Source organism: Camarhynchus parvulus, chromosome 1A (genome assembly GCF_901933205.1).
Source record: "Camarhynchus parvulus chromosome 1A, STF_HiC, whole genome shotgun sequence".
Classification (NCBI taxonomy): Eukaryota; Metazoa; Chordata; class Aves; order Passeriformes; family Thraupidae; genus Camarhynchus; species Camarhynchus parvulus.
In genome coordinates this window covers 40,631,745-40,653,313 of record NC_044586.1, presented here as the reverse complement: position 1 = coordinate 40,653,313, position 21,569 = coordinate 40,631,745, and the positions used below count along the sequence as shown (strand labels likewise).

At 38.0% G+C, this 21,569-nt stretch overlaps 1 protein-coding gene across 1 annotated transcript in view; it reads left to right on the top strand.

Annotated features, from left to right (window-relative positions):
• Positions 1–21,569, top strand: part of ARID2 (AT-rich interaction domain 2) — a 90,860-nt gene that overhangs the window by 68,012 nt on the left and 1,279 nt on the right. Inside the window, exons 15-20 of the mRNA XM_030959563.1 lie at positions 123–2,956; positions 10,488–10,636; positions 16,200–16,338; positions 16,438–16,523; positions 20,822–20,945; positions 21,037–21,128. Of these exons, the coding sequence (XP_030815423.1) occupies positions 123–2,956; positions 10,488–10,636; positions 16,200–16,338; positions 16,438–16,523; positions 20,822–20,945; positions 21,037–21,128 (3,424 nt within the window). The remainder of the gene's footprint in view (positions 1–122; positions 2,957–10,487; positions 10,637–16,199; positions 16,339–16,437; positions 16,524–20,821; positions 20,946–21,036; positions 21,129–21,569) is intronic.

Sequence of the window (21,569 nt, the reverse complement as noted above, 5' to 3'; positions counted from 1 at the left end):
AGAGCTGAGAAAAGAAACTGCTTCAGGCAGAATTGCAATTTCAGATCTTGGGTTTTTAAAATTTTGTTAATGTGTTTGAAGTAATCTCTACTTCCAAACTTTTACTGTGTTTATTTCAACAGGAATCCCGCAGGGGCTACCAGGTGTAGGAAATCACTATCAGAGGACCCCTATTAACCAGTCTTCAACTTTGACAGCAACACAGATGTCTTTTCCAATTCAAGGTGTTCACACTGTGGCACAGACTGTTTCTAGAATTCCACAAAATCCTTCTATTCATACACAACAGAATGCTCCAATGACTGTTATACAGAATAAAGGTCCAATATCCTGTGAAGTAGTGAAGGCTGCAGTAATACAGAGCTCTGTTCCTCAGTCTGCAGTTCCTGTTCCTCTTGCAGTAGGAGGAGCTTCTAATCAAAATCACAGCACCACAGGCCAGCAGCCGTCTGTTACAGTTGTGAGTTCTCAGATGCTTCACCACCAACCTGTAATTCAACAACAGTCCCCACTGCACGCAGTGGTACCAGGACAGATACCTTCAGGCACTCCTGTTACGGTAATTCAGCAAGCTGTACCTCAGGGTCATATATTTGGCAGAGTACAAAACCTACCAGCATGCAGTTCAGCAGTTTCACAGGGTCAACAGCTAATCAGCACATCATCACAACCTGGGCAGACATCATCTCAGCAGTCCTCTGCGGGTAACCAGCAGCAAGACACAGTCATCATAGCACCACAGCAGTATGTCACAACCTCTGCATCTAACATTGTTTCTGCCACCACAGTTCAAAATTTCCAAGTAGCAGCTGGGCAGGTGGTTACAATTGCAGGTGTTCAAAACCCACCGACATCTAGAGTAGGGTTTCAGAATATTGCACCAAAGCCTCTGCCGTCTCAGCAAGGTCCACCTGCTGTGGGGCAGCAGCCACAGCAGCAGCCTCCAGCACCATCCCAGCAAAGTGTAGTGATAGTAAGCCAGCCAACTCAGCAAGGTCAGACATATGCACCAGCCATTCATCAAATTGTGCTTGCTAACCCAGCTTCTATTCCTGCTGGCCAAACTGTCCAGTTGGCTGGACAGCCGAGCATTACTCCATCATCTTCACCGTCCCCTGGTCCAGTTACAAATAATCAAGTCCCTACAGTTATGTCATCTTCATCTACCACTCCTCAGTCACAAGGACCCCCTCCTACTGTTAGCCAGATGCTTTCTGTAAAGAGGCAGCAGCAGCAGCAACATTCACCAGCATCATCACAGCAGCAGGTACAGGTACAACAATCGATGCAAATGCAAGTTCAGTCACAGCAAGCTAATACGGGAGTTGGCCAGCCCAACTCTGGTGAGTCTAGCCTGATAAAACAACTGCTTCTTCCAAAAAGAGGCCCCTCGACTCCTGGGGGGAAGCTTATACTCCCAGCTCCACAGATTCCTCCACCTAACAATGCAAGAGCTCCTAGCCCTCAGGTGGTTTATCAGATGGCCAATAACCAGACACCAGGTTTTGGAGTTCAAGGACAGTCTCCAGCTCAGCAGCTGCTAGTTGGACAGCAAAATGTTCAGCTGGTCCCGGGTGCAATCCCGCCCCAAGGGGCAGTGCAAACAGTACCCATTTCTAATTTACAGATATTGCCAGGCCAGTTGATCTCAAACAGCCCAGCAACTATTTTCCAAGGGACTACTGGCAACCAGGTTACGATAACAGTTGTGCCAAATACGAGTTTTGCTACTGCAACTGTGAGTCAGGGAAATGCAACTCAGATAATTGCTCCAGCAGGAATTTCAGTGAGTGGAGCACAGACAGGAGTTGGGCTACAGGTTCAAACCCTTCCAGCTACTCAAGCACCTTCAGCTGGACAATCACCGTGTACTGCTGCTCCCCCATTCAAAGGTGATAAAATAATTTGCCAAAAGGAGGAAGAAGCAAAGGAAGCAACAGGTTTACACATTCATGAACGTAAAATTGAAGTTATGGAGAATCCTTCCTGCCGAAGAGGAGCTGCAAACACCAGCAATGGGGATGCAAAAGAAAATGAAATGCAGGTGGGAAGTCTTTTAAATGGGAGAAAGTATAGTGACTCCAGTCTACCTCCTTCTAACTCAGGGAAAACACAGAATGAGGCCAATCAGTGCTCACAAGTCAGTAATGGGCCATCATTAGAAATGGGTGAGAACGGAGCTCCTGGAAAGCAGAACTTTGAACAAATGGACACACAGGAAATTAAAAGTGATTTGAAGAAGCCCCTAGTTAATGGAATCTGTGATTTTGATAAAGGAGATTGTTCTCATTTGAGCAAAAACATTCCAAATCACAAAACTTCCAATCATGTAGGAAATGGTGAGATATCTTCAGTGGAACAACAAGGGAATTTGGATGCCACGCAGCAAGATACTGCCAAAGGTGATCAAGGGGAAAGAATTTCTAATGGGCCTGTATTAACTTTGAGTAGTTCACCTGTTGTAAGCGGTACACAGGAGGCTGCAAAACTGTTAACCCAGCAACTTAGTGGTACCAACACTGATTTACCTAATGGACCTCTAGCTTCAAGTTTGAATTCAGATGTGCCTCAGCAACGCCCAAGTGTAGTTGTCTCACCACAATCTACAGCCTCTGTTATACAGGGGCATCAAATCATAGCAGTTCCACACTCAGGACCTAGAGTGTCCCAGTCTACCCTGTCCTCCGAAGTTCGGTCTACTAATGGCACAGCAGAATGCAAAACTGCAAAGAGGCCAGCAGAGGATAATGACAGGGAAACTGTTCCAGGAATTCCAAATAAAGTAGGAGTTAGAATTGTTACAATCAGTGACCCCAACAATGCTGGTTGCAGTGCAACTATGGTTGCTGTGCCAGCTGGAGCGGATCCAAGCACTGTAGCGAAAGTAGCAATAGAAAGTGCTGTTCAACAAAAGCAGCAGCATCCAACCACGTATATACAAAGCATGGTCACACAGGTATGTTGCAGTGTTCTTTTTATGTTAATTCTGACTGTGATTCTGACTAATACTGTGAAATAACATGACTGAAAATGTGAGCTTGGTCAATATCTCCTGCATAGTATTTTAGATATTCAGAAAAGGATACTTTCTGTTCTTCCACAGACTAAAGTTTTAACAGTTTACATTCTTTTTCAGTGTCAGTGACAACAGTGGAATTCAAAATTTGTAGCTTGATAATACGCAGTGAGGAAAGAACTTCTGCTCACTGTTTTCTTCCTTAAAGGATGAACTGTTCTGAAAACAACAATGATATGCTGGATGGTCTTGTAAAAATGTCAGTGTTGTTCTGCATTTTGTTGTCGGTCACTTCAGAGGGGTGAATGTGTTTTTTGGGAGAAAAACACACCTGCATCTGGATGACTGAATCCTGCATTTGAAGTTGGTTCTCAAGGTCGTGCTCTTGTGGGTTCACTACAGTTAGGAGAAAGAACTATTTTGTAAATTTGTTGAAATATTTGCATTTATTCATTACAAAATATTCACAATGTTTATCAATAAAACAAGCATTGTTTTGAGGGTTTTTTTCTCTGTTTGCCAGGCTTTGGTGAAGGTTTGTTGGGCTTTTTGTCCCTTGATTGAATTTGTTAAACCTTTTGAAAGTGATTGCTCCCTAACACTTTACTAGAAAAGTGGTATAGACATCAGAAGTATTAATAAGTAAAATAATGGTGTCAGAGGTGATTCCGTTCCCTAGAATTTATTTTAGCTTTCTACATAGACAGAAAATCACTCCCCATTCCTAACCTGAGTAGTAGGAGTAAAGGGAATAGAATGGTAGGTCTGGCAGTTAAGAGTTCTGACAGACCAGAGAGAGAAGTCCTGAGTGTATGTTAGTACATTTTGACCTTGGGTTAACAGATCTTTTATTTCTTACTTTTTTTTCTTTTCTTTTTTTTTTTTTGGTTGGTTTGTTTGCCTTTGACAAATTACAAGGCATAGACATGATGGGCTTATACAGACCTAGAACTCAAAATGCAACAAGTGCTAGCTAGTACTGTTTCATTTTCTGTGGCAAGTTAATTTGCTTTTGAAAACTCTTTTGACTTTTCTAGTTGTCAAAAATCACAGTTAACAGTTCAGTTTTTACTTTCTCTACTTCTTGCTTCTAACTGCGACAATGCACAAAGTTAATTCTTAAAATGTATTTGAATGTCTTTAAACTCACTCCTAAATGTTTGCTTGGGTTTTGTTGGGAGGAGATCTGTATTTTTCTGATATGTTATTTATCTTTGTTCTTAATAGAAATAATTTGATCAAAATTAATAGTGTCTGTTAGCAGCATAGGGACGACATGCTAGATTTTTTGTAGTGCAGATATATTAGCTATGCCTTGCTTTTTACACTGAATGTCTTTATTACACAGTTTGAATTTCTCTTACAGCTTTGCTAAGGATTTGGCTGAAGTATAAAATGGTGTGGCTGTCTCTTGAAAGGAATAGGTTTATTTATTCCCACAATGTGTACCTGAAAAGAATTCACAGTTGTATCTCAAGCAGCTACTGTATGAGCAGATTTTAAGGGAGTAATGCATTTAACTATTTCATTTGATTTAGATAATGTATATCACAATACTAGAGGGGGAGGATAGAAAAAAAACTCTGTGCTGATAGTTTCTTCTTTACACTATCCCCAGTATCACTATAATTAATAGTTACTACATTTTTCATTACTTCTACAAACAGACATGCTGCGTGCTGGGTTTGCCATTTGGTAGAAATCTGCAGATCAGAAAAACTTGGTCTAATGTCTCCCTACCTGAAAGCTTGCTCATTCTGCTGTCTGTAGGATGCCCTTCCTTTTTCCGAAATTACAGAAATATGCGAGAAATTAGTTAATTAGTTTTGAACTTGGTGAGAAATGTATTCATTAGCTATTTGCCTGAGCCATATGTTTGTATATTTACGAATCATGTCTGTCATAATATTGCAATTACGGACTTACAGTTGAACCCATTTTAGAGTACTCTGTTCACATATAGTGATCATCGTAGTTTGGCTTAGGATTTGCAGAGATCTTTACCATTTCTTTAAAATTAACATGTTGGATTGTAAACTCTTCCAAAACCACCCTGAGCTCTTCTTCTTTCTCTAAAGCTGCTGAGCAGCTGCAGTACCCATTGCTTTTCTGGAAAAGAAGATGCTAAGTATTTCCAATATTAAGTCTGTTTTTAGGAGTATTTTTAAATATCCACAAGTGTAGCTGAAGTCTCATAAAGTTGGTGTGAATTTTAGTGATGACTTCATTTAGGATTAGGCCTTGTGTTATCTTCTATTTTCTACCTCACATTTTGAGTCTTCCTCATCTGATAAGCAGCTTCCTTACCCCTGACTTTTTTGAAAGGCAGTAGCTGAGGAACAATTTTTTCACTTTAGCATCTGCATTGTTTTATCCTCTCTGAAGTACTTTAGTATATATTGGCTGTCTTGCAGAAGGAAAAGGGAGAGCATTTGTACTGCAAACATTATGAAATTTATTAGAAATATAATCCAGTGGAGAAACACAGTAAGGGACAGAGAATGAAGGGCTGTTAGCTATGGCAAAATTACGTAGCTGATGAAGCTTTTAGTGTGTGATTTCCTGTTTGCTTGTTAGCAAATAGCTTGTGTTTCAGAGAAGTGTGAAAGGGAGAGAAGAAAAAAAATGTAATAAAAGTAAAGCCAAACAGGAAGACTGAAAAATGAGGTTCAGGCAGAAAAGGAAGGGGAGAGTATTGGTTATGCAACTACAGTAGGTTTAGCTGTCATGAACTACAGAGAGGAGAAAGGGAAGATGCTTGAAAATGATCAAATAAGGCAGGAGGGGAACAAGAATCTGAAAACTAAGGAAAGCAAGAAAGCATTAAATAATCCTTAAGGGAATGTAGAAGTTAAGAGAAATTTGTTTCCTTATATGAAAGGTAGTTTGAAATGGGATGAGACAATGTGCTTGGGGAAAAATGTTAAATTAATTGGCCTATTAAAATTGTATACTGGCTGTTTATGGGATAGCCCATGTAAATGCCATTAAAATCCAATTAGACAAAAGTTTCTTTGGATTTTATATATATATATATATATATATATATATATATTTATACACACAAGTTTTTGTGTATATAATCTGTGTGTATATATATACAGGTTTCTTGTGTATATAATCTGAGATTATTCTCTATTAATTGTATACCTCAGCAAAACTTGTTGAAAAACAACTCTATGTATACTGAATATTTAAAAATTTCTTTCCATATTTTGCATTATGATAAAAAGGGGGGTCTATTAGTTATGTCAGAATAGGGACACATGATACACAGGGTCTTGCAATTTTGTTTTTATATCTCCATCTATATTTTGTAAGCTCATGAAATGTGCTCTTGAGAGGAGACAGAACCGGTACTGTACTTTTTTGGCTTCCTTTTATTTTGGTTGTTCTCTGTTCATGGTTTATTGCTTTCCTGAGGCATTGTGCTAGACTGGTGGTTGAGAAAGAAATGAGCAATTACCTATCTGTATGCTTTTCTTTGCCACATTTTCTTATTCGTCTTCAGACGCCTCCAAAACATCTGTTGAACATAACCATGTTGGTTTGTCCCAATTGGTGTGTGTTTTAAAGGAATGCTCTGATACCACGCCAAGTTCTTAGAATTGAGCATATCTGATTTAAATTGCCTCATCTGGCTTTTAAAGTAACGATTTTCTTGCTCATCACTGTCATTCCCTCATAAACAATGCATGCCCATTTCTCTTAAGGCTGCCCACTTGAAACGTGCTTGTGTTGAAATTTACGTGGCAAAATTTGTGTGGCCTTGGCTGTTGGCTCCTGCTCTCTATTGATTGGAAAGCTGAGAATTACCATGCACCAGAAAGCAGGTGTGTAGCTCCAGGAGGTGTAATTCATTCCTAGCCACAGAGCAAATGAGTTTCTCAGCTGGAAGTAGTGAAATACAGAATCTGTGTGCTTTTATTGCCCTTCACTTGTGAAGCACACTGTTGCAAGGAGACATAAAGTTCTCAGTAATCTAACAAGAAAAGAACATTTATTTTGGTGCCTACTTATCCACTTGACCCCTTTCTCACATTCAAATTCTGTTCCATTTGTTTTCAACTTACGCATTTTTATAGATGTGTTCATTAGCGTGAATAAGCTAAACAAAATTTTGTCATATCAAGCTGTAAATCCTGTTATACTTTAAAAGTATTTTTACTAATAATTAACTGTTTCTTTTTAAATTAGATTTATTTATAGTGGCTGTGCACTTATTAGTGGTGGGAAAAATGCAGCTTAATGATTTTAAACTGCATATGGCTCTACATGTCAACAGAATCCCCAAAACACTGGGATGCACAGTGTTCTCTTGATGGTGGCATAGCAGGCCTTTCAAATAGAATGTGCAGGTATCATGATAAAGTAGTTATCTGTTCATGCATAAAGGGAATGGCATCATTGGTTCTGTCAAATGTAAGTGAAGGCCACATTTGGCCTCAACTCATAGGGTTTGTTATTCCTACCACACAGGGAGCTTCTGTGCCCACATGTAGGAGCTCTTGTGCATAAAATTTAATTAACATCGTAGTAAACAGTCCATTCTAGTTAGCAGAAAGTTCTTGCTTGTATTTTTGGTTATCATTACCAGGCTGAATTTCATCCCCCTCTCCAATACCTCACTCTAAAGTCAACCCAGTCTAGATTAAAAATCTCTGCCTGCTTATTAAAAGTAGGCTCTAGTATGTGCTCTGTAAGTAGACTGTACAGACATTAGCAGTTTGTATTTGTATACTTTAGGGTTGAGTGTAAACCCTGCTGAGACAGATGATGCTGCTCTAGAGGTACCTTTCAGTCCCAAGATCCTGTGAGAAAAGGGCTAAGTGGTGGCAGTTGCAAATTGTATCATGGAGAGGTTTAATTTGATTATAAAAGGGTGTTGTGAAGCACTTTCAAGTGTAGCGGAGTACTGGGCATTTGTTTTCTTGGGAAACCTGGATTCATTAAGTGTTTTTACTAGAGGAGGAAATTTTCTGGAATCTTTATGCCCCAGGGAAAGACTTTACAATGTTACTTTTCTTAGACTAATTAGGGAAAAGTTAATGTCTGTCATCGTTTAAAGAAATAAGTGCATTAACATAATCATTGCATATGAGCACTGTAAAGTAGGTAGCACCTAGCAAGTATTTCTAGGTATATTTCTGTGAGGAAAAGGAGTTTAATTTCTGAAAAAAAAGTCTATACCTAATTTTGGTGATATCCCATGTGTCATGCATTACTAAACTAATACATGACAAAAGAGGGAAAAGGAAACCAAAAATTAGCATTGATCTTTATGAGTCTTTCTGATCTCTTTAATGAACAGAGGAAAGCTTTGTGATGTTTGACTGTAAAACTTTCATTTCTAAAATAAAATAAAAAATGCTAGGAGCAAATGTAACTTTGCTTTACATGTTGATTTAAAAATATAAACAAAAAAGCTAATAGGCAAGCAATGGATTTGTCTTAAAAAATACATGGAAGTTGTGTCCACCAAGTTTGAGTGAAACTGCTCCACAGTAGAGCAGTAAGAAGAGAATTTTAAACAACAGCAGCTATTTTACATGTTTGTTTTCAATTTATTAGCTTTTTTTCTCAGAGGAAAAAAAGTGGAAAAAATGGGAGGGGACACTGAATGACAACTTTTTGTCCTGAAAATTTGTTTCTCTTTCTGAGCCCTTTCATTTTCAGCATGCAACATTTTGTGTTGTATATCTCAGATCAACTTATTTAAAATAAACAATTTTTCAATGAGATGATATTAAAACCTTTGAATACCACTAGGAGAGCTTGCCAGAGAAACCCTTGAGAAAATTCATAATTCCAGATTAATTGCAGGGTTGGCTTTGAATGGAGTAAATAATACATGAACTACACATTGAATGATGAGAATTAAACGAAATACTAAATTCATTCAGTAAGCTCATTTTCTCTTCAGCACATAAATGAGATGGAAGTTCTAGGGGGATAAAAAGTCACATAAAAGACCATCAGAATGTTGATACTGGGATGCCAAGTGAAGGTTGCAAAACAAGCTGTACTGCTGACACTCCTTTTTTTTGCTTGCAAAAAATGCATTTTAAAAATGCCTTTTTAAGGGGATGTTGATATTAAAAGACTCCACTTATGGTTACCTTTTGTTAAAAGATACTTCTGAAGGATTCATTACCCATTCTGTGAAATAGCTTAAAGATCCTTAGGTGAAAATCATTGCTGAGTTCAAAATAGTTTGTAGTTACGACTAATGGACTCAAGTCCTTTCTTACAACTTTTCATATATGTGGATGGATCACAGGCATAATAAGTAGTTGTGCCTTACTCAAAAGGTTTGCAGAGTTTTTCCTTATTTTTGTCATGATTTATTGTTTGGATATGGGATGTGTTTTGCTTTTGATCAGGCTTTTTTGCTGTCCTTGGGTCATGTTAGTATAGTGGTATACTATATATGTAGTATAATCTGTGATAGTTATGAACTCACTACCTTGTGTGACTGCTGTCCACAACGCCAACAGAGATCAGCAGGAAGATAAATGTAAGTCAATATAAAAATGAAATGTTAGAAATTGTTTTTTTGTAGTGAAAGTCTAAAGCTACTCAGTAACAGAGCTGTAAAGATCTAAACGTGTGCACCCTTTGAAAGTGTTTGCTTATAACATTCTTACAGAGACTTGGAAGTAATTTTATTTGATTTCTTTAGAGTGTGAATTTGTTTTCAAACAGTGGGAAAGAAAAGGATGTTAGGTCTTCATCTCTAAATAATATTCAAAAGCTTAATTTTTCTACTGTCATCATCTTTACAAACTTCTTGCTGACCAGAGCCTTCCAGGAAAAAAAAAAGAAGAGAAACAGTATTCTGATACAAACAGTATTTTGAAATGGAAAGTTCCACATTCAATATCCATTACTCAGAAAAAGAAATAAAATTAGTTTGTGTTTATATATTTTTAGGTAATTTGAAAGATAATTTTAGTTGAGTGTTAAGTGTTTTGTTATATTGCAGGGGAGCGAGGGGAAAGTAATTTTGCTTTCTGAAATGTTTCTGGTTTTGTTGTGTACAAGTTGTACAGCATCGTCAGGTGTTCTGAGCATATGGTGCTATTCGCTGTGCTGATGATACTGCAATGCCTTGAGTTTGCATGAGGTTGTTCCTTTTCTTAAATAATAACAAAGCGTTTGAAAAATAATGTTAATCTTTGCTCCATTAGTGCCCTTGAGAAATTTCTTTGCAGACATAATTTTGTATTTTTATTTAGTCATGAAGTTTATTATTTAATATTAGGAAGTTCTGCATGAGTACTACAGTGTAAAAGTTGTATGTCCCTCATGTTACTGTGTCTTACTAATGCTTATTCAGAGTCCAGAGTATTAAAAATTGAATACCTGTGGTGGATTAAGGTGTAAAACAAAAAGTCTTTCAACAAGCAGTAAACCGTATGTCAAGTATAGAAATAAGCCCTGTTTAAAATGGTTTTAACTTTTTCTACAGAGCACACCTGCAACATCGATACCAACAGTTCAAGTACAGGGCCAGCAGATGAATTTGCAGCCACCTTCATACACTGCAGCCAGTCAACATGCAGAGCAAATGAAAAAACCTGGACAGAACTTCATGTGTCTGTGGCAATCTTGTAAAAAGTAAATGGCTTCTTTATTTACCTTTTACTCATATGTAACAGATGCTTGTATATAGAAGATGATTCTACAAGTTCCATCCATTCTGTTTCCTTAAGTTACCTTATACTTTGTCAGTGGGGAAAAGAAAAAGTGAAAAGTATTGAGGAAATTGAATGAGATGGGGGAAGGCAAGACACTTAACTCCTCTGAGTTACACTTCAGAGCATAAAATGAGTATTATGTAACTTTCTTGAAGTATTATTGATTCTTTATTAACAAAAAATAGTTGTGTGGTTAGTTTAAAAGAATTCTGACCTCTGAAACTTGTTCTCTGTGTTGCACATATAAAAATAGTTCCTGTACTGCAGTTACAAATCATGGCTTGACATTTTCTTGTGTTTCCAGTTCTGCAAGAGCAGGGTGTTGCACTTCAGTGTCCTGGTCACAGTCTTATTTAGCTTATGACTAATTTTGGTAATTATACCGTTTGTGTTCCAGGGGACGTCATTGTCCTGAAAGGAAGTAGTAAGAAAATGGGTCATAAGACTGGACAGCCACGATTAATTTTTTTTTTGTAATTTGCTTCTGTTGTTCTTAGAGAGGAGTGAACTACTAGACGTTTAGATGGAGGCTTACAAAAACTTGATGCAACTCTTATGGAAAGTATGTGTAGCTTGACACTGACTTCTAAAATAACTTAGGTTTGTGAATATGCTTAGTTTGTGGGCAGGGGCAAGAGAGTTGGTGAAAAAAAGGTAGTTGTCAAATAGCTACTTTGAAAACTAGAGACAAATTGTGAGTGAGAAAAATTGCATAACATATAGGATGGTACGAAAAAGAGTGCCAGCCTCATCACTGTAAGATGACAAAGGGAGCATAAAGCTGATTTAACCAAAAGCTGGTGGAGAATTAAAAAAATTGGGATGAAAAGATGGAGAAGTTTAACTGTTTGGAATGGATAGTGAAAATAAGACATTTGAACAGAATTATAGGAATGGTGAATGAGAGTTACTATGAAACCCTTGAAGGTGTAATTTCTGTTTCTTTCATTCCTTGCAGACATAATTCTAAGATCATTCAGTCTATGCAAGACATTCAGGCAGTGCAAGAGATCTGGTGCTTTTTAAATCATTGCACTATTTTCACTTTAAAAGTGATTTTTCTTTCATTGATAGGTGACATTTCTCTACATCTCTAAGAAATATATGTAAGGCTTTACTTACTCTGTAGTTTCCTCCCTTACTACTAGTAAATAGAAACCATAGAGCCAGTCTGCTGGCTGCACAGTAGATACATTAACTCATGCCTAGGTGTGGGTGGGTTGCATTGAGGTTGAAATGAAAGGCTGGGGCAGTGTCACACAGAAGCCTTGCCAGCTTATAACATGTCAAAGAGTTTGCTGAACTACAGTTTCAAAGTATAAGTCACCAACTTCATTCCATGTCTAAGGTTACATAGGATAAGCTGTGTTGGGACAGGAGGAGGAGCAGTAGTATTAAATTACCTTACATTATCAGTCTTTTTGTAGTCTGTCTTCAAATACAGGTCCAGAAGGTTTACCTGAGACTGAAGTTCAGGACTACATTGATCTCTGTATTTTGCTCCTTGCCTAGTATATTATTTCTGTTGCTTTAGTTTATCTGGCTGTTACTTCCTGTACTGCTTTTTGTTCATGCTTAAATTGCATTCTTTTCAAAAGCTTTCAGACATTTTTGCATTAATAGATTTAGTTCATATGACAGCTCTTGTTTATATGCTCTCACCTTTAAAATAGTTATTTCAGTCCCAGCCTAAAACCTGTTTAGATAAACATGACACTCGACCTTCTCTGTGGTGAAGAGAGAACCAAAATGTTAAGTTAGCATCTTCCTCAAATATGTATTGTTTATTCATATTCCTTGAACAGCCTGGTTAAAAACAGGTATATAAAATCTCCTGTAGGCTTCCTGGTTCTGTCAGATGTAAAAAAAAAATCTGGAATTGCCACCTGTTCTTTTTTTGTTTGTAGCTCTCAATCTTAGCTACTTTTATTGAGCAGTTGAAATGGGAAACAAAAAGATTCTTTTGAGTGGGTTATTAGTCTCTGTGAACTTCACATTCACTTCTTCATTTCATTTTCATTTGCTTAGCTTCTTTTTTTTCCCTAGGATTAAGCAGGCAGTTTCATCACAGTAGAATGATAGAATACTGGGGTTTTTTGTGATACTTGTAGCTAACTGGAAAGACACAACAGGAGGCACATTTGAAAAAATAATTTTCAGCTGTTTCTCTGGGCATGTTCTTTAGTTCAGTTGTCAAAGAAATACTAGTACTGTGTTTTCCTTCAAAAGTGCAATGCAGAAGTCAGTGAAGGCCTTAAACATTTTATTGTGAAGCAGGATAAATACAAATAAATAAAATAGTGTGTTCTTTTCCTACTGACTGATTTGGCTGCTCCAGTCAGCAACGTTCCAGTGGTGTGTATTGGTGGTTTGGTTTGGGTTTTTAAGGACTGAATTAGGAAACATTAGACCAAGATTTGAAATGCCACAGATTTGGTAGTGTCTAAAAAGTACAATGAGATGAGGCTGAATTATGCAAGTAGTTGAAATGATTGGCCTCTGGCAGATCTGTTCACATTTAATATCTGAAGTGGAAGTAAAATTCTAAAAGGTGTCAGTCAGCACATTACTTTGCATTAAGGATGTAACAGAAAGTAGGTGTTTTCCTTTGAACTTCAGCTGTCTGCAGGTACTGCTAATTGTATGCAGCTTAATTTAAAAGCTGCTGTTTTGTTTCACAGGCAGGCAGATGTCTGCTCTTGAATTGCTTTGTATTTAAAAAGTAAATTGAAAATGCTATTGGATCTCCAGTGCCTGTCAAGTCAGCTGTTAATGTTCTGTTTAGCAGTTGAACAGAACCATGGATGAATTAAGTGTATAACAAGAGTCTAGACTGAACTGACCATTTTGTCAGTATGTAAGCTTTTTTATTACAATAGTTAGGTGTTTCTTTAAGGAAAAATAGTTTTTCTCTGCAAAATAGTACTAAATTTGAATCTTTTTAGGTCAGTGATTGAAGTGTATAACACTGAATATATTAAACAGTGAATGAGCCAGTATAGCTGAAATAGCTTTATTTTTCTGAAGCTTTGCCATGTTGAGTGAAATATTCTGCATAGTATTTTGGATTTCACTTAGGCCATGAAATTTGTTTCATCTGTGCCAGAAATTATTATTTTATTATTCATAAAATAGTGCCAGGCTTAAGCTGATTCCTCTTTATTTTGGGAAGATCTTTCTGTCCTCTGAAACACCCACTGTTGAACCAGTGTAGATGTAAAACATTTTATTTTCATTTCCTACTGTTGGTTATCTGGACCAACAGCAAGAGCCAGGTATTGTTCCTTCTCAGCTTCCCTTCAGTAAGAGGTAACTGGAATGGTGAAAGATGAATGCTTTTAAAGAGAGTAGTATTTATTGCCAGTGCAGAAGGTAATTGCTGTATGACAGGTGGTTACTGCAGTAGTTTATAACTAAGGCTTGTCTGTGGGTGAAATTAGCTCTTTGATGTCGTTATAGTGTTCGGGTATCGGTATCTGCACACTTAGGCTTAGGCATCAGTTGCTGCAAGTATGTTTGTATAGTGGACACTGCTGAAATTAGTAGTGGGGTGTGGAAGGAGGTGGCTGGATCAAAACACTCACTGAACAGCTGTTCATAAGCTGAGAGTGTGTGAGGGCAGCTGGTGGCAGTGACTTCCCAAATGGCAGCAGCTAGGTTTCTAGACCTCTTTGGTCCAAACATTAAGCGGATATTGATGAGCTGGGTTAGTTGTATTGAAGTGAATTTTGAGCAGCTAAATCTTTAGGCCATTTTTTCTCTGTTGGAGTAAGGGGCCTAGTATGTAACATCTGAGATACATAAGGTGTATATATAGACTAAAAAAACCCTAATGTTTTGAGTCATTCACTATTTTCATATCATGTATTTTGAAATATAGCAGTTCTCCTTTACCAGCTTATATATGTTACAATCGCACATCATTTGTCTACATGAGATTGGAGGTAGCCTAGGCTGCAGCAGTCATGCATTGGTGGAGCTTGCAGTCTTGAGAAATTCAGGTCAGGTAAGGAGTCAAGTCAGGCTCTTGAACTTTAAGAAGGCAGACTTCTTGCTGTTAGGGGAGGTTCTTGGGGACAGAGGAGTGGAACAGAGCTGGAAAAACTGGAACCGAACCTGGCAAGGTACGCAGAAAATAACAGGAAGGACTTGTACAGGTACATTAATCAGAAAAGGAGTGTCAAAGGAGGTGTACCCTTGCTGGTGAACAGGTAACAAAAAACAAAGCCAGCATGGCTTCAGCAAGGCAAAATCCTGTCTGACCAACCTAGTGGCTTTCTGTGATGGAACAACTGCATCAGAGGGTAAGGGGAGGGCTACAGATGTAATTTATCTGAACTTCTGTAAAGCCTTTGACAGGGTCCCCCACAACATCCTTCTTCCTCAGTTGGAGGGAGATGGATTTGATAAGTGGACTGGTAGATGAATTAGGAATTGGTTGGACAGTCACATCCAGAGGGTGGTGATCAGTGGCTAAGAGTCTTGACGGACTTCGGTGACAAGTGGTGTCCCTCACGGGTCTGTACTGGGACCAGTGTTATTTAATATTTTCATTAATGCCATGGATGAAGGGATCTGCTGCACCCTCAGCATGTTTGCAGGTGACACCGAGCTGAGTGGTGCAGCTGACACACCTGGAGCACAGGATGCCATCCAGAGAGACCTGGACAGGCCTGAGCAGGGAGTCCATGGAAATCTCACAGGGTTTGACAAGGTCAAGGGCAGGGTGCTGCACCTGGGTTGGGGCAAACCCTGGTATCAGCACAGGCTGGGGATGGACAGATGGAGATCAGCCCTGCTGAGAGGGACTCGGGGGTGCTGGGGGAGGAGAGGCTGGACATGTCCCAGCCATGTGTGCTTGCAGCACAGAGAACCAGTCAAGGGAAGTGGTTCTGCCCATCTACTCTGCTCCAGTGAGGCCACACCTGCAGTGCTCTGTCCAGCTCTGGGGTCCCCAGCACAGGAAGGATAAGGACCTGCTGGAATGAGTCCAGAGGAGGGCCACACACAAGTTGATCGGATTTAAATAAGGTCTGAATCTGACTGCTAGTGGAGAAGAAAAATGGGAGAAGGAATATAAGAGATTATCTTCTATAAATATATTTTATATTTTTATATATAAATATAAAATATATTATATAAACCTCATTTAGTTAAGCTGTTCATAGTTTGTTGCTGTATTTTGCTTATATTGCAGAGAATGGGTCTGTTGGATTTAAACATGTTTTCTTTGGTGAAGTGTAAGTAGAAAATAGAACCATGATATTTCAATCAAGTTTGGAAAAATCATATTGACATTTATTGGTAGCTCACTGGTAATATGTATACATATTTTTCCTTTCAAAATTTTGCAACTTTCCATTTATCAATGTATGTCTCAATTCAGAAAAAAAACATTAACCACTATGACTTGATGTTTGTTGTATTTGTACTTAACTATTCACTGGGGAAAAAAATTAAATTCCTTTCTCCTCTTTTTTTAGGTGGTTTCAGACACCATCACAGGTTTTCTATCATGCAGCAACCGAGCATGGAGGAAAAGATGTCTACCCAGGGCAGTGCTTATGGGAGGGATGTGAACCTTTCCAGCGGCAGAGGTTTTCCTTCATTACCCATTTACAGGTACAGATTTTCTTTCACATATTACTTCAGAAAACAGTAGGAATTTCATGGTAAATTTCCACACACCATTCTTACTGTCTTTCGCTTTTCCTCAAATAGGATAAACACTGTTCCAGAGATGCTTTGCTTGCAGGACTAAAGCAAGATGAACATGGACAACCAGGAATTCAGAAGCCTTCCAATAAGTAAGAGATTTGAGCCTTGTTAACAATAGAAAAAATAGGAGAATTAGAAATTACTGAAAGAGTTTGCTTATAACTTATCTTATCAGGTGAAACTCTGTATGTGTAAGAATCTATAATCAAATTTGAGGTCCATTCCAGTAAGACAAAAAGGGGAATAGATTCTGATGTAGTTGCAGTTACCTTAAAAAAAACCCAGGTAATTCTTTAAAGTACATGGGTCAAAACTCTATGACGAATGTTATTCTCAACATGTCTTCCTATTTTTTTGCCCAAGTGGATAGCATTTTATAACTTTCCTTGTAACAGGGAAGTGCTTGTCATACAAATGGGAAGTTATTTATTGTGTACAGTTCATGTGTCATGCAGCTGAGATGGATTGTCTTGTAACTTGCTGTATTCCTTCCAGTTTTGTGGTCTAAATTTGGGCTGATTTGATCCAGGAACTGTTGTAATAAACTTTCCTTTAAAGAAGCAAGCAAGATAAACGATAGACTCCTCAGAGACTTCTGATTTTGTGTTGCTATCTGAAATCAGATTTGGCTCTTCTCTTTCCCAGAATGATTTGGACCATGTGGAATTAATATTGCAGAGTACAATCCCGTTGGTGTGAGGTTTTGGGGCTGGCTGTGTTAATAGTGGAGTTGTTCAAGGTTCAGTTACTTGTATAAGTGTATCAAGACCGGGCCTTTGTTAGTAACTGACTGGAACCACTTTAGATGTAATTACATGGTCCCAGGCAGACTTTTGCTGTTCTGTTTTGTGGCTTGTAAAACTGCTACCAAGCTGCTGGAGGCAGCAAAGAAAGTAAAGTTATGAAAACTGAGAAATTTAGTTTTAAAGTCCTTTTATTTCTTAATATAAAAAAACCCATCTTAACACAGACTTATAATTGCTTTGTGGGGCCTTGTTTCATTAAACTGAGCAACACTCAGACCTTGGAAAACCAGAGAAAGAAGAATTATGGTAATTTAGTCTTAAATAGTTGCTAAGTGAGAAGTGTAGGACTGACACCATCTACTAGCATGATGTGTTCTCAACTCTGCCTTTTCAACACAGATAACACATTCCAGTGGCTATGTGTCCTCACAAGCTTCTTTTAAATTTGCACAGGTACTTATAGGAAAAAAACTGTTTATACATCCCCTCTTGTGAGGCAGAATTCCCTAATTAGGTCAGATTCAGAAAGCAAGGAATTTACACACAAAACCAGTTCTTGCTAACTTACTGAGACTGCAATATCACAAGATACCAAGGATGTGATTTCAGAACTCGAATTGAAGTGAGAACATTCCTCTGCTCAAAAACAGGTGTTTTATCACATCTTGAAAAGATGTGCAGATGTGGTGCATAGGGACATGGTTTAGCGGTGGATATGGCAGTGGTTAATATTTAGACTTGGTGATTCTAGAAGTGTTTTCCAGCCTAAATGGTTTTATGATTCTGTTCTGACTCTCTGTGACATCCCTTATTGCTTCTCACAGCTGTGCATTGGTTATGGTGAGGGAACTAGCTTTAGTTTCTGTTAGATTCCATGGCAAATCAATTTGTTTTTAAAAAAATGCTCATAGAACCAAAGAGTGGGCTTGCCACATGAGTGGAATCTATTTACCTATCACTTGAACACCAGTACAGGAGGTGGGCTGGAACAAAAGAGATGAGACCTTTCTCTGTCAGCACTCAGAGCAGTTCATACACTTCCTGTCTTGTGAAGATATAAAGGTTCCCTTTCTGTTACTTTTACTCTCCTCCCTTAAGAAACAGGAGGATTTTGGGGAAGGGTAGTGTGTCCTGTCCCCCACATTACCTTACAGCACTGCCCCACAGTTCTCTTAGCACAGCTGAGAAGAGTGCCCAGCAGCTGCATGAGGGAGACAAGAGTTGATAGTTTGCTTTCCAGAATCCATGACATGTCAGATGAAACCCTAAGCTCAGTCCAGCATCTCACCTCAAGCTGTCTTACAGGTTCATGTGTGAAAGCTGTCTTTCAAGGTCTTGGCTTAATGTTCTTTTTTCTGAGTCCTAGAAGTGTGTCAGATGTATCAGCTCACAACTGATACTCCATATCATTAAACTCATGTATGGAGCTCTGAAGCAGCTGAAAAAACCTGGTACTGAGACAAAGCACGTTTAAGTCATTAACTTTTAGGCATTTATTAGGTGAACTCTTTTCACTTAATCCCTCACTATTCAGTAAAAATTACACCTACCTCAGAGACTTCAGGTTGTGAGCGTTACCAGTGCTGGAAGTCAAACAGAGCACAGTGTGACAGACGAGGGCCCATTCTCTGATCAGCCTTTCTGTCTATCATAACACCATACCCACTTGAAAAAATCTGTAATGGCTTTTCCAGAACCAGTTAGGCAGTGTAAAGCTGCACTACAGAATTGGTTTTATACCTTAATCCTGTATTTCTTTGCATTTCAAGTTTTATTATTTTAACTGTTCTGGTTTTCAAAGGTAGCTGAGTATTACATTCTGAAAGGTATGGTAGCATTAGCAGTTTGACTGTGTGTTGACTGTAGCTTTATGCATTGGAATCCTCTTGGATTCACGGTGATTTTTTTTTCCATGTTGCCACTGAAGCAAAGGTGAATATTCTTAATGCTCTGTGAGAGTAGGGCAGGAGATAACTTCAAACTCTACCATTTAAGTTGTGATTTAAAGTAAAGTTGATAATACAGTTAAAGAAATTCAAGAAATACAGATGTTTTGAGAGATACTTGCCCACAGACACAATTCAGTTCACTTGGCGTCTCAGTAACATTTTATCAATTTCTTTTTTCTTCAAACTTGAGAAGATAATTTTTAATATGTTCCTAATTTATTGCAGTTGTCCCTTTTTCAGTATTTCTAGAATAGTAATTCAGCTTTCAAAAATATGGTGTGATAACTGTTGAAGAGAGACATTCAGAACAGCCTCCATTGATGAATCCTTGTGCTTCTCAATACAGAGGAAACAAAAATCTTCCAGAAATTAAAAATGAAGATAATAATTCTTTTACTGTGGTACTGGGTCTTCTATGAACATGTCATTGCCTACTTTTTTAATTCAGCCCCTGCCATTCTCCTTTAACTTCATAAAACCTTTTATTTATTTCCTATATTACATATTTTATTTTATATATTTTTATATTATATATATTATTTCTATTCCGGGAGGATGACAGAGTGATTATGAGCTAAGTAAGGTGTTAGGGAGGAGTGTGTCTGTTACTAAAGTGGCCCAGTTTTTAGCTGGGCTTCCTTGCTGTTAGAACCTCAGATTACTAAGAAGGCCTCTCTAAATAGAGGATTCAAGTTTTATTCTTAGAATATTCACTTTCACTATAGGATACCTAAATTAAACTCCTAGAGGCTTTCATTCAAAAAAAAATAGAACATTTACATTTCATTTAAGCCACATTTACAAGTAAGCACTACTTAAACTTCTTAACCAAGTTCTACTAGGGTATGAAAAGACTTCATAATAATATTGTTCAAAATATTGAAGTGTGGTGATATTTTTCACCACTAATACTTCACATTGTTTTTTAGGATGACATTATGAGTAAATCATTAGGTGAAATTGCATATTTATCCATTCGGAACTCTGATGGCATGAGTAATTTCCAAGTTTTTATGTGAAATACAGCTTTAACTTTAGTGTTAATACTGAAAATGGAGAAATTGCTTCTGCTAAGTTCGTTATACCCTGCTTAATTTATTAATCTCAGTCTAAAAGCTGCAGTAACAGGTAATTGGTTTTACAGATGTTTGATCTGATTTACCAGTTACATGTTTTATGTCTTATAACTTATGTTATTTTTTATTACTCCTCACTGATCACAGTTAATACATATTTCATATTGCCTTAGTGTCTAATGGCCCCAGTGAGCTGTGTCAGCTTTTGAGTGGTTATACTTTAAGGACCTTCTCTGGCCAGATCTCAGATGGCATTTGCATAGCTGCTGTCACTATTCCTGTCTGATGAAACATCCCTTTAAATTGGTACACTTCAGGAAATGGCTGTGCTATTAGTACAATATATTGCTTTTTCATCACAAATGTCAGGGGTGAGGAGCAATGCTTCTTCAAGAGAAGTGTTTTTTTCACATAGAATAAAGTGCATGACTCTTCTTAAGGGTTTACAATGAGGCTTATCTCTGTGGAAGCAATCATGTATCAGCACCAAGTGTTAATGGATCTGTGTGTCTCTGCTCAGATAGGTTAAAAATTGTACGATAAACTTTCCAAGTTGTTAATTGTCTAGAAAGCAGCACAAAACTTATTTTTATTAATTCTTTCTTTACTAATGTAGGCAGCCAGCTGCAGGGGCTACTGCCTCTACTCCCAGAGCACAGAAGGCCATTGTGAATCATCCAAGTGCTGCCCTAATGGCATTAAGGAGAGGATCAAGGAACCTTGTCTTCAGAGATTTCACAGTTAGTATTGTTTGAATCAAGTATTAGATATTAATTGTTGCCTGCTACTAACTGCAGGGCTTTTACATTTTTTTTGTCTTTACTTTTGTAGGATGAAAAAGAGGGACCAATAACTAAACACATCCGATTAACAGCTGCCTTAATATTAAAAAATATTGGTAAATATTCAGAATGTGGTCGCAGGTAAGCACTGTGTAATTTTTCTGGTATCAGTGGGCATTGTTGTTTCTGTTCTTTCCAGTACCAAACAATAGGTAGGTTTTACCTATCTATAAAAACCCCAGTAAGTATATTGACTGTACAATTTCTCTATCACTTCTGCACTGTGTCCTTCCCCACACAAAAGCTCTATGTCATCTTACCTAAAGACAGCATTTGTGAGCCAGATGATTGAAAAATGGCTAGCAAATTTGGCAGGTTAAATTTTAGGAGATAGATGAGAGAAGCCTTGGCTGTCCCTTTTCCTCCACAGCAGTACTGCGTGATTCTGAAGATTAATTCATGTGTAAACAACTTCCACTGGCAGTACCATTTAAATTCAGTCGAGAAAGGGGCAAAATGAGCTCTTAGGAACACCACCTTAAGTTGTACAGAGACACGGTTGTGTTTCATACTTGCTGCCTC